This window comes from Gouania willdenowi, chromosome 22 (genome assembly GCF_900634775.1).
Source record: "Gouania willdenowi chromosome 22, fGouWil2.1, whole genome shotgun sequence".
In the NCBI taxonomy this organism is placed as follows: domain Eukaryota; kingdom Metazoa; phylum Chordata; class Actinopteri; order Blenniiformes; family Gobiesocidae; genus Gouania; species Gouania willdenowi.
Window position 1 is genome coordinate 1,237,784 of NC_041065.1, and position 19,645 is coordinate 1,257,428.

The 19,645-nt window shown below is 38.7% G+C and overlaps 1 protein-coding gene across 1 annotated transcript in view; it reads right to left on the minus strand.

Moving 5' to 3' along the window:
- The window catches only part of metap1 (methionyl aminopeptidase 1), a 30,730-nt gene that overhangs the window by 1,845 nt on the left and 9,240 nt on the right, over positions 1–19,645 (minus strand). Inside the window, exons 5-10 of the mRNA XM_028438603.1 lie at positions 12,739–12,830; positions 12,565–12,648; positions 9,002–9,140; positions 5,028–5,159; positions 1,330–1,473; positions 1,186–1,251 (exon numbers count right to left, since the gene is read on the minus strand). Coding sequence (XP_028294404.1) covers positions 1,186–1,251; positions 1,330–1,473; positions 5,028–5,159; positions 9,002–9,140; positions 12,565–12,648; positions 12,739–12,830 — 657 coding nt within the window. The remainder of the gene's footprint in view (positions 1–1,185; positions 1,252–1,329; positions 1,474–5,027; positions 5,160–9,001; positions 9,141–12,564; positions 12,649–12,738; positions 12,831–19,645) is intronic.

Here is a 19,645-nt window from a genome sequence, read left to right on the forward strand (position 1 = left end):
CTTATTTTTTGCCAATTTAACCACATTCACCATTTGTCATGTTCATTATTTGACAGTTTAATCTAATTGTTTTAACATTGACACTTGGAACCATTTTTACCACTTTTTCTGTCTGTTTTTATCCACTCTAATTTACAACTTTTAACCAATTTCTGCGGTTTTTAAAATCCCATTTTACCACCTTTTCCACCATTTTTGGTCACTTTGAACCATTTTATTTGTGATTAAAACCAGGATTTCCATCTTTCTAATGGTTTATCTACAGTGACAAACATCATTTAGCCTCATTCAGAGGGACAGAGTGTAAAAGTTCTGTTTCCTCTCTCCCTTGTTATTCCACAGGTGACATCACCTGCCGAAACTCCTCCTCCTGACAATCCTCTCTCCTCCTACCATAGACATAATACATGCCTCCTAGAATGTGAGCTAAAACAGCTAAAACAAACACTGCTGTTTAATATAGAATATATATTATATTTTATTACCATATATGTAAATACAAACTACACTACTTTTTCTGCTGCTGATCGTGTCGGAAGTCACTGCTTGGAGCCACGGACCCATTGTTTACACACATCAGCTGTTAGCACTCCATGCTAATGCTACACCAGTCTATGCAGAGAGACCTGGTGTAGTGTAAGGAGGAAACGATGGTGATGTTTACGTATTTGTGGCTAACAGCGCTAACAATGGACTCTATTGTGGAATTGGACGATTTACAGCTTCTATAAGGTGACGAAGAGCGGTAAGGAGAGAGTCTGGATGTGTTTGTGTGCTGCTCTGGTTCTGCAGCAACGCGCACACACTTTTCTGAGTCTAAATCACAATAGCTGCTTAAATATCCATGTGTTTTGCTGTAATGTGCAGTTTTTTGGCTGAAAACAATAACAAGTGTGTAAATAGCAAAAGACTATCGCTAGTGATCGCTGTTGTGTGGAGTCAGAGTCTACAGACACGCCTACTCATGAATATGCATAAGTAAGCCGTGAATCAGCCCATTATGAGAATTGCTGTGTGAGGCTAAAACTCCAGAAAACAGAGTTTGTGAAAAACAAACTATAAATACCAAGTTGTTGGGATGGAGATGGGTGAACAAAGCATCAACTGGACCTTTAAATATAATTCACTGAGTGGTGCTGATGTTTTCAAACAGGGAAACACATGGTTAGTTAAAGGTTTACTCACCTTCACATATCATAGGTTCAATAGTAAACACGTGTCCAGGCTTCATGACTCCGACTGCTTTGTTTTCTGTGAAAGGGGCGGAGTTAGGAGACCGTAAACTGATTGACGTTGACCCCACCTCCCAGCAGATGAGCAGCTACTCACTGGCGTAGTGTGGCACGTTGGGCGCCGTGTGGAACAGCCTGTGGATGCCGTGGCCGCAGTAGCTCCTCACCACAGAGAAGCCGTTAGCCTGCGCGTGTTTCTGGATGATGTTCCCCAGCTCTCTGTAGCGGATCCCTGGCTTCACTGGGAGGAAGTCAACACACCACAATACACTTAACTGGGAATTTAAACCAGTGGTTCTCACACACTTTTGGCTCAAGTCCCCCCTTTGTCACTGTGGACAACATTTTGCTTTGAAAACTATTTGAAAACAACTATAGATCATAATGATAGAATGAACGAGTGACAACATTTTAATGAATAAGTGGAAAGAAACAATATTTAGTTCTGTGGTTTGTTTTTGGATCGTGACCCTATTTTGATATCAAGAAATTCTGGCGACCCCAAAGACATTTTTTAATACAATTATTTATTTATTCTTTTCATGTTTGAGCTCATATATACTGTATATTTGTTGTGCATTTTAGTTTAACTAGGTTTATATTTCAGAAAGTGAAAGTATATAAATACAGTTATTTAAGATTGTGTGCTGTTTTAATTAAAATAACAAAGAATAATTCAAAAATCCATTTTAATTTTTCAGAAATTTCAGGCGCTCCATTTGAACTCCAGGTGATCCCACATGGGGTCCTGACCCCAAGGATGAAAAACACTTTTTTAGTGGCTCTTGAATAGATTATTTCTATAGTTTATCATTTCCAATCATGTGACGCCTGGGGCGGGACTAAGACTGACACTTTATTTGTTAATTTTCCACTTTCTCTCAAGTACCTCCTGTTGTGCTATCGCGTAACCCTAGAGGTACACGTACCCCCATTTAAGAAATGCTGAAATAAACGACTGAAGCGTTCACTGGAACATTTAAAACCAAGAAGTTCAATTATAAACAAGAAGGGACAGCAGGCCAGGGGTCAATTATAATTAGGGCCCGAGCACAACGGTGCATAGAACCTATTGTAAAGCACAGTTATTATTACTACTAGTACAGTGCTTGTCAGAAGTATGCATTCATGTGGGACCTTAAGTACAGTTGTCAATTATGGCCATATGAGTATGTGTTTAAAGGTTGGATGTACAAAGAGGTGTACATACTCTGTACTCTGTTATAAAGGGGTTCATTTGTGGGTACAAAATAAAATAGTGTGTGTGATTTCCCAGGTTTAATTTTATGGGACATGAACATGATAAATGTGTTTGTTTTTTTATACTCATTTTTATATTTTTTTGTTTGATGTATTTTTCTGTAATGTGTGTTTTTGGAGTCATGTGTATTTTTGTATCTTTCTGTTGTGTTGTTGTACATTTTTTGTATAATTATTGTTTTTTGTTGCCATTGTAGTGATTCTGGATTCATTTTGTGTATTGTTGTAGTTTTGTGCATCGTCATCATTTTGTGTATTTTTTGTATAAGTATTTAGTTTTGTGTATTTTGAGCCATTTTCATATTTTGTTGTTTGGTGTATTTTTCTGTACTGTATGTTTTTTGGAATAATTTTGTGTTTTTGGAGCCTTTTTGTATATTTTTATGCATTTCTGTTGTCATTTTGTGTACTTTTTGTATAAATATTGTTTAGTTTTTAGTTATATTTTACTCATTTAGTATATTTTTTATTATAAATACTGTGTGTGAGTGTCAGCCATCTCCTCTGTGCGTTATCACGCGCGCGTCTTGCTTAGGTTGTTAAGCCTCGACCCCTCGACTAACAGAGAAAGTTTGTAATGGCATAATTTAATTGAATTCAGATAAGTGGCTTTGTAATTGTGATTGTCATGGAAATTCTATAGAATTTTTTTTAAATACAAACCTAGGGAACCATGTTACAGTTCTATGTCTCATATCAAGTTTCATATCAAGGTAACCTATCACTTCTCTTCAGGATCATTTTATCATTTTTTTTTTTTTTTTAAATAAAAAATAAAGTCTCGGGGTATAGTGACAGCAAAAAAGGCTGGCTATTAATACCAATATTGCCATTGATTAAGAATCCTAACAAGGAAATCAATAGATTAGAAACTAAAATAAAAATGTTTTTAGTGTATTTTATGCCTGAATTCAGACATGGGTCAAACTGACCCGTTATCATAAAAGATGCAAACAGAAAACTAACACAAGAGGAAGGATAAGGTTTATGGGTTTATTTAAAAACTAAACCCACTTTTTTCCTACTGAATACATACTGTATGTATGTGGGTATTAAGTAGTGCTGTTTATTAATCCTAGTCCCACTTTTAACATTTCAGTAAAAGCATTTAAATTTTGCGTATTTAGTTGTAAAATGTCACAGTTACTGCCCTCTATGGGTTGAATGCTGCTATTGGCCGAGGCAGATTAATGTGACCATCATGCGCTGTCAGTAGGGATTTTTAGGAAAAAAAACTAGAAAATACTGTATTATTTTCCTTTTATTTTTCATTGTCAAAAGAATCCATTGATAACCTATTCAAAACAAAGCAATTTAACTAAAAATAAATCTTGAATGAAATAAATAAAGGAATAATACAAATGAAGAAGCCTATTAATTTATATTCTAGTTCTACAGTAAACAACGCAAAACTGCAAAATAGTTCTTTTTCTTTTTAAAAGTGCAACTGAAAATGTATTTTGTGCCTTAACAATTGGACAAAAACAGTCATTTCACTGTATTTACGTCAGATATTTGTTTGGACCAGCAGAGGGCGCTGGTAACCCAGTGGTCTGTTGGCATGCAGATATTTTGCAGTGAAGAAGAGATGCTATGCTAGCAGACAGCACTAATAGAAAAACGTGACTTTTACAGATATGTAATATTACAGATATTTTTTTGGTGCTAAAGGTGTAAGGAATCATTTATTAACATGTTTAAGAGTAGAAGGCGGCCAGAAAGAAAGTAGTAGCAGATTTCGCCCGTGGGTACACTGCTGGACAAGAGACGGGATAAATATATAACGCCCTCTACTGCCTTACGATTAATCGTTACAAAATGACAATATAAGGAACAGTCAAAAAGTACACACGCACACACACACACGTCTAACTTTCACTAAACTTACCTAATGTCAGTAGTTAGGGTTAGTGGCAGGTGTGGCGTGAGTGTAGCTATAGTGATCAGGTGACCGTCACTATGTAGCACCGTCTACGTGACATATAAACACTTAGAAATAAATTATTAGCATGCAGGTATGTAAGTGTGTGTGTAAAAAAAACATTAGGTGTGCAGGCGTGTACACATGTGCACGTCATTAAGTGTGTGTGTGTGTTGTATCCTGTCCAATCACATCAATGATCTGACTCAGAGCGTAACACTACAGTCACTACCACTCTATGGATGGGTGTAGTGACACCGGACTAAATGGTGGTCCGTGATACACACACACACTTACATACCTGCACGCTAATAATTTCTTCTAAGTGTTTCCATGTCACGTAGACGGTGCTACATAGTGAAGGTCACCTGATCACTATAGCTTCACTCACACCACACCTGTGTCTACGCGTGACTGACATATTTATGTTTGTTAGGTGTACATCCAGGTGTGGCGTAGGTGTGCATACTCTTTAATGTGTATTTTAATTTCATTGGAAAAATGCGATAAACCGTAATCATAATTGAATTGTAATTGAACATGGATCTTTGAAAACATAATTGTAATGATAAAAACATAATTGTTGGGATGACAACAGAGGGGGCGGGGCCTACCAGAGTCGATGGCTTGCATAAGGCATTCGTAGGTCGTCTGAACCAGTTTTTTCGCTCCTTCTTCGACGTCACCGATGAAGAAAGTTTCATTCAGGTCACCATGGAAACCGTTGTGGTAGACTGTGATGTCCACTGCATGAAGATGGGAATCAGAGCCAGTCAGTGTGATGTTTCAAAACATTCTCTCTAATAAAAGCCCAGAATGTGACAAACACAGTGAAATGTTCAGTGGAGCCGCAGCAGGAGACCAGGTCCTGATCAGTGTCCAATCAGACGCTCTGAGGGGAGTATATGAAAACATTCCTCAACTACTCCTACTGACTCCATTTCAGGAAGCTGCGACGACCATTTGTCATGATCGAGAACTCTCACCACCACTTTAACCCTCAGGGAACCTTTAAAAAACAGTTACACTCTTTGAGCTTAGGCACCAAAACGGTACCCTTCATAAAACTGTCATAAGAATGTTGTTATAAATATTTGTTTCTACTTTTTTCACATTAGATCTTTTAAATAACTCAAAACCGAACCATAAATACTAAGTTTTTATTATATTTCTGTACTCTTTATGTTTTTATGCCCTTTCTGTCATAAAAACACCATTTTTTTCAATGAGAAAAACAAAATATTGCATTTTTTTCAAAAATAAGGTGCAAAGTGGAACATTTGATATGAAGTTATTACAGACTTGAGTAGGTCAATAATTGAACATTGATTTTGAGGCATTATTTTAGAGCCATGAGCATTTATTGAAAAAACCCTACACTCTTTGACCAAAGGTACCACAACGATACCCTAAACTTTTATGTCATATATAAATATTTTTTCCCACTTTTTTCACATCAGAAACAGCCAATCGTCAGCACGCCATCCAGCATTTCCCACATGATTGACTATTTACAAAACACACACCGTCTCCTTCACTTTACTCTACTGTGCCCCACCAAAGTGCCTCCTCCTGCCACAGCTCCCCCTACAGGCTCCACCCATTACTACATTCCTCTGCTCACACCTTTCCCATTCAGTCCATAATCACAGCCAGGCGCCCTAAACCCTACAAAAATGACACTAAACGCATGAAACAGCCCAATCCCATCTTTCGTCCACTCCCTCGTTTCTCACAGCCACCCTCAACGCTGAAAATACTGAAACTGGCTCTCCTTAACACCCGTTCACTTAACAATAAAGCACTCATCCTACATTCATAACTGACAATAACCTGGACTTTCTCTGCATCACTGAAACCTGGCATAAACCTCTAGACTATTTCTCACTAAACCAAGCCACTCCCCCTAGTTACACTTACATTGAACACGTCTCACTGGCCAGGGCGGTGGCGTAGCCTCAGTCCATAAAAAAGCCCTCAACATCAGCACCATATCCACAACATCCTTTCAGTCATTCGAACACATCACCTTTTAACTCCCTGGTCCTTCCCCCCTCATCATTGCAGTCATTTACCGCCCTCCTAAACCCAACCCATCTTTTTTCCCCAATTTATCTGATTTTATCACACAGTTCTCACCCATCTCACCTTCCATTCTCCTCCTCTGTGATTTCAACATCAACTGCCCCCATGCCTCTGAATTCCTTCTCTGCTCCACCGGTCTCACCATCCAGCAACTTTCCAGTACTGACCTCTGCATCTCCGATAATCTGGCTATCACCATGGACCTCCACCCCAAGGACAAGCGAACCATTTGTTTTAGAAACCTGAAATCCATCTCTCCTCATGATTTTTCCACTTCTCTTCTTAACCTTCTCTCTGCCTCCCCCCCCCTCCGCTCTCTGACGATCCCACGGACCTTGTTAATTATTACAATAATTACCTCTCCTCCTGCCTCGACCAACTTGCCTCCTCCAAAACCAAATCAGTCTCATTTACACACACCGCCCCCTGGTACACCCCGGACCTCAGAAAACCAAAAACCCACAAAGAACTTGAACGTCTCCACAAAAAAAATGGTTTAACAGTCCATCTCCTAGCCTACTCTGATCACCTTCAACTATATCAAACTGCCCACTCTAACTACTACTCCAACCTTATCCACAACAGTTCCAATAACCAAAAGACTTTCTTCTCCACCGTCAACAAACTCCTCAAACCCTGTGACATTTCCCACTTATTTAACACAGATAAAAGCAACTCCTTCCTATCATTCTTCCAATCAAAAATGAACACCCTCTACAGTTCTTTAAATATTTCTCTCACTCCCGCTGACTCCTCACCTGCCTCCGCCCCTCTTACCACTTGTTCTCTTTCCAATTTCACACCATAAAACCTCCACCTGCGTACTTGATCCTGTCCCATCCATCTTTGTTCAGCACCGTTTCCCCACCATCTCCCAGCTCATCTCAAAAATCATCAACTCCTCCCTCACCTTTCCCTCCGTCCCTTCATCACTGAAACTGGCTGCCGTAACCCCCGTCATCAAAAAACCTGGTCTCAACCCCGACATCATGATCAACTTCCGACCCATCTCCAACCTCCCCTTCCTGTCAAAAGTTCTGGAACGCATTGTTGCCTCACAAATCACATCCCATCTCAACAATAATCACCTTTTCGAACAATTTCAATCTGGATTCCACACCAAACACAGCACTGAAACAGCCCTCCTCAAAGTCACCAACGACTTCCTCCTCTCATCTGACTCCACCCTACTCTCAATTCTCGTTCTCACTGCTGCTTTCGACACCATCAACCACTCCATCCTACTTTCCCGCTTAAAATCCCTCCTCAATATCAGTGTCAATGCCCTCACCTGGTTACAGTCCTACCTCAATAATAGAAAACAATTTATCTTCATCAACAACTGTTCCTCCTCCACTGTCCCCCTGTCCCAAGGAGTCCCCCAGGGCTCTGCGCTTGGTCCTCTCCTCTTCACCATCGACCTTCTCCCCCTCGATCAAATCATTCATCGTCATGGTCTCCGTTTTCACTGTTACGCCGACGACGTCCAATTACACATCTCCACCAAGTCTATCACCTATGAAACCCACTCCACACTTTCAAACTGTCTTTCTGATATCAAAACATGGCTCCAAGTAAACTTCCTGATATTAAACAGTAACAAATAAGTCATCCTCATTGGTCCAAACCCATTCACCCAAACAGCCTCTGACTTTCACCTCACCATTGATAACTCTACAAATCATGAAAACCGCTTTTTTCCACCTCAAAAACATCTCGCCTCCGTCCTTCACTTTCCTTCCCCGCCGCTGAAACTCTAATTCATGCCTTTATCACATCCCGCCTTGACTACTGCAATAGCTCCTCTTTAGTACAACCTACACAGTCCTAAATAAACTCCAATACATCCATTTTATGCTGTAAAGTGTCTTTGAGTGTCTTGAAAAGCTCTTTAAATAAAATGTATTATTATTATTATTATTATTATTATTAAAGTTTTACACTACATTAATATATTTCATGTTTTTATGCCATTTTTGTCATAAACGCCTGATGAACCAGTTCATTTTGCCTTTAGTTATTCAACTTTTACATACGCTTTAACACACATACACACAAAATACATTTTCAACCACATTCACATCACACTTACGTGTATCCCAACACTACAAGACCATTTGTATTGGGGGGGAGGTGCTTATCCCACCTAAAAACCTGTTTTTGTTGTATTTCGAAGGTAGAGGCCTTATATTTATTAGGTATTAGTGGGAAAACCATTTTTATGTCAGGATAACAGTATATCTAAAATATGTAGTTATAATGGGAGTCAATGGGACCAAATCGGTCCTGAACTCAAAGAGTGTCAGTACATTTTATATCTCCTGTTTATGTTGTAATAAAATACTGAATAAGCAGAAAGTACACGTTTGGTACCCGAAAGTTCCCTGAATACTCAGCCTCAGCTTCAGGATGATGTAAAAGCAGCGAGACCTTCAGGATTAACCCTCAGACTGTCCTTAGTCCTTAGTCCTGAGCCCACCCTCCCACCCACCCACCGACTCACCGTTCAGGATGTCTCCCTCCTGCAGAGGCCTCCTGTCTGGGATGCCGTGGCAGATCACCTCATTGACTGATGTGCAGCAGGACTTGGGGAAGTTGTAGTAGTTGAGAGGGGAGGGGTAACAGTTCCTAGCTAAACACGCCTGCACACAAACAATGAGAGGAAGAGTTAGGGTTAGCACAATTATATCCAGCGCTTATAAATGCTGTGGCTGTTGCAGTGAAGTATATTTCTTTTCTTTGTAATATTGGTAATTTAAGTTGTAAAATACACTGCCCTTAGTTTTTGGACTGTTGTGCTACTGACCCTGTGTGGTTAAATAGTGATTATTAGCACATGTCGGTGAGTTTGCTGAAAATAAAGTAATATAAGAGAAAGTGACAAATAAAAAGACATTTAACCACCCCTAAATTGTTTAAGCAGGAGGCCCACATGGTATATGGATGTTTCATGTTGATTTGTGGTTTTTATAATATATTGTGTTGTTCTCTGCTTTAGTTTTCCACAGTGGGAAAACAAATTGTTGTGGAAGAAACAGGAGAATAAAATATACATATGCTTTTATATATATACAGTATATATATATTTCTCCTTCCCTGCTTCAGTAATTTTTTGTTGTGTTTCACCTTGTTTCCCACAGACAAGTTCACAAAACATGTTTCATTCTCACAGGCAGTGACAAACACAAATAAATTATAATACATCAACACTAGACACATTAAAAAGGCTACAATAACTGCTGACTCAAACAGCTCATGAGCTGATATTTTATGGAATATATTTGTGCATGTGGATTACTCTTAGTGTTATTGTATGTAATTAATTTATTCCCTCACTTGAAATAAAATTAAAAAATGTAAAAAAAAGTACATTAAAAGCACAAATAACTTCAATAGTGTTTTTACTGTTGATAAAATATAATTAACTCAATCAGTGCCGCCACCTCTCCTCCCGACACGCATCGATGACCCGTTTAGCCCGGTTAGTTGATGGTTTTATCTCACGATCTCAACATTATCAATAATCCACTCAGGTCCACTCATGTTCTGTGTTAATATGTGGAGCTGTGAGCTGCTGGATACGTCACAATATCACTCTGTAGCGCCATAATCTCACTCGTTCCTGCTTCTTCCTCCTTTGCTGGGTAGCATCAGTGGCTAATTATTTATTTTATTTATTTATTTATTCAGTTTATTTCCAACATGGTTACATTCACTTTTTTTTTACATTTTTTTTTTTTTTTTTGTACATGCCGAAAAAGGAGACGAGAGAAGCAGTTTGCTTATCTCGGTCCCGTCCCATTTTGTACATCAAAAATTTACATGGGTTTACATGTCTCTCTGGTCAAACATTCTTAGGTTGTTCTGAACAGTCCTTTTTTGTGTAGAATTTATTCTCATCTGTAGTCAGTGTTGTCTTGTTTATGTTGGCCTTGTTCCCTGTCAGACGTTGTTTGCATTCGTCCAGTTCAAGAAAAGTTCATCTTTTTTCGAAGTTGTTCGAAAGGTTTTTCCCTTTTCATCCATGACGTTACCACTCGGCAATGTCTCTTTTGGACACAAGTTTGCAGCTTGTTTTGTCTCTACCTCAAGGTTGTTGATAGTTCTATTGGCAGTGTTGTATTTTCCACTGTTATATTTAACCATTTCTTGTATAAACACATTACTATGTCTTAAGGTGCACTGCTGCCATCTTCAGGGCACAGTTGGTCACTACAACACCCCACAGCTTAGATATTGATGAGGGACCTCCGCCAGGGTGTTTTCTCGTAATCCCCGTGAAAAAACGCAAATGACGAGTTATCTCGTCAATGGCACTGAGTGTTTGGATTTGAAATGACGAGTCATCTCGTTAATGGCACTGAGTGAGTTAAAACGTGTGACACGTTTAGCTTTTATCCTTCCATACAAGTATTAAATCTGACCATAAACAAATCAGTGGCTCTCTGTGGTTTTATGACAGTAAGACTTGTTCTTTTTACTTGGTCTATTATTCCTTATATGGAGAGGTTAGCATTAGCTCTTCGCCCAGTCTGTGTGTCGGTGAGTTAGCTTAGCATAGTAAGCTTTAGTTGAGTTTCCAGTTCATAATCGTTGTTACAGGTTCATCTCTGTCCCTGTGTTTGTGGAACTTTGAGTGGATCTGATGGAGGAACTTAAATCGGTTCGATTGTTGGATGGTTATCTGGTTTTAACCAAGTAGCGGTCCGTGTTGTATCGCAGCACAGTAGCTTCTGGTAGCCGTGACGACCATTTCACACACACACAGACAGCGGTGTGTGCGGGGGGCGGTGGCGGTGCACAAAGTGCAGAGCTTCCGTAAACAACGTTCCGCTCCAGAGAATAATAAATTCTTGACAACAAACGGGGCAGTTTTGGTCCGTGGAACGTGGTTTTTTTGGGGAGCATTCTTGGCTAAATTGAGGGACAAATGGCTTCAATGGCTACATTGAATTGCCTTTGAAACAACTTACAGTATCACGCGACTATGTTCCGATAAATTTAGAACGTGGTTCCTACAGCTTTAGTCAAATTAAATTCAAGACTTTTTAAGACATTTTATTGTCATTTGAAATAAAAATTATGACTAACTTCACAGGAAACATAGTTGGGGGAAAAACGCCACATCAATTACATAGAGTTAGGCTACTTTTTTTCTAGTGCAGAAAATAGCCAGAAATCTATAAAACAAAAATACAAAAAAATTTCAGTAATTTCAAATTTTCCAAAGTTCTTTATACTTTAAAAAAAACAAACAAATGTTACCATTTATTTTGAAACGAGAGCGTAATAAGAATCATAAAATCAGACTTTGTTATGTGTGTTATAATTTTGGACTTTTGAAACGTTGATTAAAGACATTTTAATGACAATTTTAAGATTTTCTAAGGATTCACAGGGACCCTGTAGAAATTACTGGAAAAGGTCAAAAAGATCTCTGTGAGACTCTTGACATCCGCTCACAGAATATCCATGTCAAATATCAGCCCGATTCAACGATCATTAACGGAGGAGTAGTCATTTGAAAAATGGGCCCCCCTGGTGCCCCCATGGCACATAAGGAGGAATGGGCCCCATTCATATATTGGTGCGTGTCAATGATTCGTTATCACCAACTGTCACAATATTGGACTCACAAATAAATGAGAAAACTACTTTAATGGAAATTGCCAAAAAAAAGGGGGGTGGGCCCTTGGTCCCCTAATCAAATTGTGTGCGTAATAATTGTAATCTATGTTGAATTACCTTTGAAACAATATATCACAACTATGTTCCCATAAATTTGGAAATTACCGGAAATGGTATAATTTTGAATCAAAAATCGGGTTCCGAGCGTTCCAAATTTCAGCCCAATCATTCATAAATAACAGAGGAGTCGCGATTTTACCTAGTGTGAAGAAGGAGAAAAAGAAAGTCAGTGGCGTTTTGAGTCCGGCAGCCCGACCTAAAAAACTGAACATTACACTACCCATCACTGCTCTAAACCCTGTCTGTGCGTGTGTGTGTGTGTGTGTGAGTGTGTGAGTGTGTGAGTGTGTGAGTGTGTGTGTGTGTGTGTGTGTGTACCAGGTGCACGGCGTGGTCAATCTCTTCCGTGGTTACACCTGCTTTTACCATCAAGGCTGCGATGTCGAGAACTTCTCGTGCTAACTGGGAGAAAACACACACACACACACACATTACAACCAAACCAACCGACATCTAAAGCCTGCTGTAGGCCACGCCCACTGCTCTGCTCACCTTACACACCACCCTCATGCCTTCAATGTCCTCAGCGGAGAGGATCTTGATCTGTGACGTTCCCTTCAGGAACTGCTCAGACTCAGACATCCCTGTAGAGGAAGGCAGGGAGACACTTGGGATCAATAATCAGATGATCGATCTCATCCACCTGCTCGTCAATACTCCAACCCTCACAGCTGCTTAAATCAGCTGTTTCTCCACCAAATGTAGCGGTGAGAGAAATGAGACGTGAGCCAGTCTCATCACTTCTTTTATTATCATCAGTAGATTAAAAGGTTTTTATATGTTTGTACAAACAATAGAACAAAGTTCCTCTATTCTAGTGTTTCTCAAATGGGGGTACGTGTACCCCTAGGAGTATGCAATGGTAGGCCTGGGCCCATAATTGATAAATCACTTAACCGGAGGGTAAATAAAATAAACTACGCCGGCTACATCCAGTGGCCTGTGGAGCAGCAGAGTCTCTTACCCACGGTGTCCGCCAGAGGAGGAGACATAAGAGGTGTGATCTGAAGCAGAACAGAGGATGCTAAGTGTGGCTAACAACCAAGCTAAGCCTAAGTATTTAGTTTTTGACCTCCAAACAGACTGGATGATGAAGGACGTTCACCCTCAGCACCTCCATGTTTGTTCTATAGCAGAATAAACAGAGTAAACTAGAAACTATTTGGTTCATTCTGTTTGGTTTAAGACTGAATGAAAACAGAACAGAATGAAACAGGAGGGGGCGGGGCCACTAGCATGTTTGATTACAAAGGTTCTAACTGGATTGGAAGTGTTACCTGTTAATGAATGTACAACTATATTATATACCTCTGTGTCTCAGTGTTTATTATTTATTACAAGTGTAATTTTCTTTTATGAGAGACTTGATAAACTATTTTATCTATTGTTTTGGTTGTGTGTGGTTTTATATTTGAAGTGTTTTTTTTTCTTAACAGACAGAGTTTATTTTATTTGAATTGTTTGTTTTATTTGTTTAATATATTTAAAAGTTCTTGACATTTCAATTAAAATATACTAACGAGAAATACAAGTTGATTGAATTTGAAAGGGTGTACTTGCATTTTTATGATATGTTAATATATTAGTGGTTCATTTGGTCTAAAAAAAAAAATTCGACAATAATATCGTTCATCGGCAATAATTTGTGGGACAATATATGGTCCAGCTGTTATTGTATGTAATGATGGGACACTAGAGAGAGAGACGGTGATGACCGAAAATAATAAAACTATAGAAATAAATCTATTCAGGAGCCACTAAATCAGTGTTTTTCAACCTTGGGGTTGTGACCCCTTGTGGGGTTGCTGGAGTTTAAATGGGGTATCTTGAAATTTTGAAAAAATTAAAAAAGATTTTTGAACACACAACCTTAAACAACTGTATTTCTATACTTTTACTTTGTGAATCCAAAACGTATTTGAGCTCACACTTGATCAAAAACTGATTCTAGAAAAAAATGTCCTTGGGGTCGCAAGAAATTGAGATCAAAATGGGGTCACAATCTAAAATGCTTCTTTCTACTTATTTACATATACTTATATGCATTATTACAGAATGCTTGAAGCTACAACAACAAGTAACTGGGATAGTAATGCTGTGGATGTATTTGAATGACTTTTGCCATTTTTGCAACACAAGTATGAGGGCACGTTAACCTTGTTATCCTGCGTCGACATTGTTCTATTTTGATTCAGAGCTATGCCAATAGCGCTAGCCCAGCTAGTTCCTCTACTCGCAACTGTGCATTCGGCGCTTCTACCTTCGTCACACCCAGATATCGCCCTAAACCACAACACTGTCTTGTGAATGGTTCGAACCGCTTCGGTTCAGATTCGAAAGGCAAAGGCGGGAACAGTACAAGATGGATTTTAGTGTTTGTGAAAACCAGGAGAATCCATCTTGTAGGCAAGGTTACAGTATTTGGGTATACTAGGAACTCATGAAATGAGAAAAGTTCTGCGCCGTTTGGAGTTCGTTTTATTTTTCTGTAATTTATTTATCCCAGCCCTAATATTAGATGTTTTTCTGACTTCACTGAGAAGGAGCTCTGACTTCAGGTGGCGTTTAAAGTGCTTCTGAGTTGCTTGGAACGCGGCATAGATCACGTTGTCAGATCTTGTGATCATACGTAATTTCTTTCTTTCTTTCTTGTGCGCGTGTGTGTGTGTGTGTGTTGAGATTATCAAAGCACACACACACGGTAGGACCCAAACTGTTCTATGGCTGATTAATGTGTTTGTAACAGATTAAACATCTCTTCACATTTAGAAAATTGTGTATACAACTAGGGCCCTATAAAATCCATTTAACTGTTCTCCATTTTTTTTGTTTTCAGCATACATTTGTTTAAATTTTGTTTTCAGAGAAATATTAAATTTTTTCAGAAAATTTTAGTTTTTAACTCCTGTGAGGAAACAAAATATATACTAATAAAAAAGAAAACCATAATTAAACAAAAATGTATGTAATTTAAAACAATAAGTAAGAAGCATCTAAAGGGTAGATATATATATATTATATGTCAAAGATAATGACTACTGAATCCAAGCAGATTTATTGATTAAGTTTTGATCAATTTCATTTAAATTACCTAGTTCAAATTATTCTGATGACATCATTCCAGACCATAATGAATGAACAAAAACAAATAGACAAGGATGCATCAGTTATGGATATCTGACTCTTGCATTGCATTGTATCAAACAGAGCAACAACCAGTCTTTGTTTAATGTATTACCTTTGTAAGGCTCCTGGACAGATGTGTGGTTGCCTAGCAACAATAGAATAACCTCAGTCTTCCTTTAGGGAGCCAGAGGTGTGAGAGCATCATTTAATAGTAGTAATAAAACAGAGAGATGCAAATGTTCATGTGCAGCAAAACATTTTAATTATAAAGTTATTACCTTTTTTTAAATAAAGGGTTGACAACACAAACACAACAGTTGCTTTGAGCTCGGGAGCAGAAACATTAGCCTTCAGTGGGATCACACATCAGCACCACAGAGTGAAAGGAGCCCGTATCCATGACTACCGACATGGATCTATGTAGTCATACTGGGATATAGAGGTTGCCATAGCAACAGAATAGAACAGAGAGAACACATGTACAATGAGGTGCGATCGCTTACGTGAAATGATGAAGGTTGTGGTTGTGGGACAAGCAGAGCTACTACAGGTCCTACTGGATCTAGGGATGTGCATCGTTAACTGGTTTCGTTTGGGAACCGGTTCTTAGTCAAACGATTCTTTGGAATCGCTAACAAAAACCGTTTACGATTCCGCCATCGATTCTTCCCGGGCTGTGTAAACAAACGTATCCCACTCACAAATTTGCGATGACATCACACACACAAGCTGTTGCAGACATGAGCTGAGCTTCCACATGCGATGCACTGTGGAGAAATGTCATCCCGGCAAAAACAATCTCAAGTCTGGCTGCTTTTCAAAAAGGACGACAGCTTGGGGATCGTCACCTGTAGCTCCTACTAGAGGATCTGTGGCCAAAGGCGCTAACACAACCAATATGTCCAAACATTTGGCCACACAACACGGCACTATACTCAAGCAAAGCTGTGTCTTTGACGCACTTAGCGGTACCAGTGCTAGCACTAGCACAGCAGGTAAAATTAACCAACTGACAAACGTTGTGTGATAATGATTAAAATGATTTTAAGAAGCCTTTTCACACTCTGGAACTGCACATGTGCGACCTGCGGGGTCATAGGTCAAATAGAAAAAACATCAACAAGCTCGTTCACTCTTGACATTTCCAAACTAACAGCGTTAGTAATTTTATTTCAGAGATCTTTAATGTTTTAATAGTGTTTATATTATTAATATTACACATTCAGACTGGGGAGTTCTTAGTTTGTTGCTCCTCTATGGGATTTTTCTCAGCGATGAATAATTAAGATTTATGTTGATAAACCTGATATTTATTTTAATAAACCAGGTTGTATTCTTTTCTGTACTCATGTACTACTTGTTTTTCAGTCTTTTTGGGAATCTTTAAAATAATCGATAAAAAATCGAATCGATAAAGCATAGTAATCGCTAAATCCTTATCAATATACATCCCTAACTGGAACACACCCTGAGACGACTCACTGACAGTCGGAGACCAGGGCTGGGCAATATATAGATATTAAAGATATATTGAGCTTTGTATTTTGGCGAAAATGATATCGCCTATATCGAAATACAATATGCAAATTATTAGCATTTATGGCTCTGAAATGTCTATTAACTCCTAAACTTACAACATTGCATTTGTATAAATTGATATTAATGCCTCATAGAATAAATAAATTACAAATATGTAAATATTTATTTAGCACTGACATTCCAACAATGCACAATATTTAAAAAAATGTTTAACTTGACCCTAATTAAACATTAAATAATAATGTACAGGTCTACATGTGACTGAGCTGTTGGAAAAGAGTCAAAAAAGTGTTTTGGCCGAAAACTTACATTTTTGATGCATTACTTCCTTTTAAGAACTCCTGGACACACCCTGAAGTACAATTATTACCATTTTCTGGTATTTAGGGACCTGCTTGCAAAGCAGCTTTTACGACCAATCAAACTGGTCTGTTGAGCGTGTTGCAACACCTAATGTGGATTTATTTATGCAAAAATTTGAAAAAGTTAATGCATGTATAGGCACATTGCCCCCACCCGGTAATACACACCCTTACAGAAGCTGCATACTGGGCATGAATGGAAACAAGCTCCTCTATTTCATGTGGGAAAGTTAGGGATCCATATCCAACCTAAACCAAAACCAGCTCAGTTTAAAAACTTCTTAAGCCCCAGACACTTTTTTCCAAAAATCACATAACGTATAACGTTTTTTAAGTTTCGACATGACCTACATGGCTAATCTTGGTTCAGATTGAAGTAGGACCCTTAGTGGTTACAGATGATGGGAAATTTTGGAAATATGATACTGAGTGACAATAAATCATGTTTTAAATACACAAATCTGTAGTCCGCCCAAAAGAACTAGAGATTTACATCAAATATAAAGCCAATTATCATTATCGAAGGCTGTAAAAGCAGAAATAATTGAGCTAATGTACAGACATCAACTGCAGCAGGTTTAGTGATAATAAATATTAGGCCAAAGTTACACATGTTTTTGTACAAAAATTTCAGGCGGAAACCCACAATTGTGCCAAAGTGTGTAACTGTAATATGTCAGTCAAGCTGATTCCAATCATTGTTAGTCTTATGTTTGACTTAAAATAAACTCAGGTCCCGCGGTACGTTCCACTCGTTGATGCCGTTAACACATGGGTATTATTCAGCAATGCTTTGACCAATCAGAATGATTGACACAGCGTTGTAAAGCTCAGAGCCTGTACAAATTGGTGATAGCAATGATATCAAACACTAAGGGGGCAGGCTTTAGCCCTGGCCAATCAGAGCTGGGTTAAGGAGGGACCGGCCATTTTAGGCATGAATGCGATGCACCTCATTGGATGGATTTCTCGACTGAGAAGTGCTCAGATGTGTGTAATGGTATCTGTCTGACTACACAATTTGGATTTATTAAAACATGGAGTTTTATGCACATTCGAGCAACTTTTGATAAGAAACAACAAAGAAAAGACACCGTTTGTCATCATTACTGACTTTTTCCACTGTGTATTTTCTGATTATATGGCGTTGTTTTGGTACGTAACATACCTGACCTGTACATCAGTGGATTCAGCTCAGACTGTAGTTTCACGAGTACTTTTTTTATAGAGTTCTGTGTTTATTTTGTGACTCATAGCAGTGGAAAAATGCTGAGTTTGTCGAGTTGTCGACTTTTCCTCCTTTGAACATAATGTCCTGGTGTGTGTGCTGTGCTCTTTAGTTCTGAATGTGGGTTGGCTACAGTTTTAACTTCTATAGTTTCTTAGGATTACAGAGAGGTATAGAATGTGTGATTTCATTCATTCTTTACAACATTCAGATCTTTAAGAGTCACTGAAGCTAGAGATGCCCCCGCCGGCGGGTCTGTTGGGTTTGAACAGGATAAAGACAGCATGGAGTGAACTTTAATTTAAAGATCAGGTATAATTCTAAAGGTTTAGACAGGAAATGGTCCTCCTTCATGGGCTGGTAGTGACCAACCGTCATTGTTTCAATCTCTTATCTTTGGTGGAAGCTTCCTCCCCAGAATCACTAGCGTGTCGTCTCCGTCAGCTCTGCTGGGACATCCAGTCTCTCCTCTGCTCACTACTGTTGAGTAGCAGCAGGTCCTGAGTGTAGACACTGGCTTTGACTGCACTAATGCAATACAGAAGTTTCAATAGAAGCTCGAGAACCATTAAATGTAATACACTGAACAAAAGTCCTTGTGTTTGTGTTAGGGATGTAACGATTAATCGTAAGGCAGTTAAAAATCGATTCATAGGTACCACGATTCACATCGATGCTCTGAAAATTGAATCGCAGTACTTTTTTTAACCAGCAGAGGGCGCTATATATGAATCCTTCCAGAAGCAGACGTGACGGGCGGAATCTGCTACTATTTTCTTTCTGGCCGCCATTTACTGTTAAACATGCTCATAAATGATTCTTTACTCCTTTAGCACCGAAAGAATATCTGTAATATTACGTGAATATCTGTAAAAGTCAGGTTTTTCTAGTAACTCAGTCTGCTAGCATAGCTTCTCTTCTTCACTGGTGGAATACTGCATGCCAACCGACCACTGGGTTACCAGCGCCCTCTGCTGGTCTAAACAAATATCTGACGTAAATACAGTAAAATGACTGTTTTTTTGTTTTTTTTAAAGTCCAATTGTTAAGGCACAAAATACATTTTCAGTTGCACTTTTAAAAAGAAAAAGAACTATTATGCAGTTTTTAATTGTTTATTATAGAACCAGAATTTAAATTAATA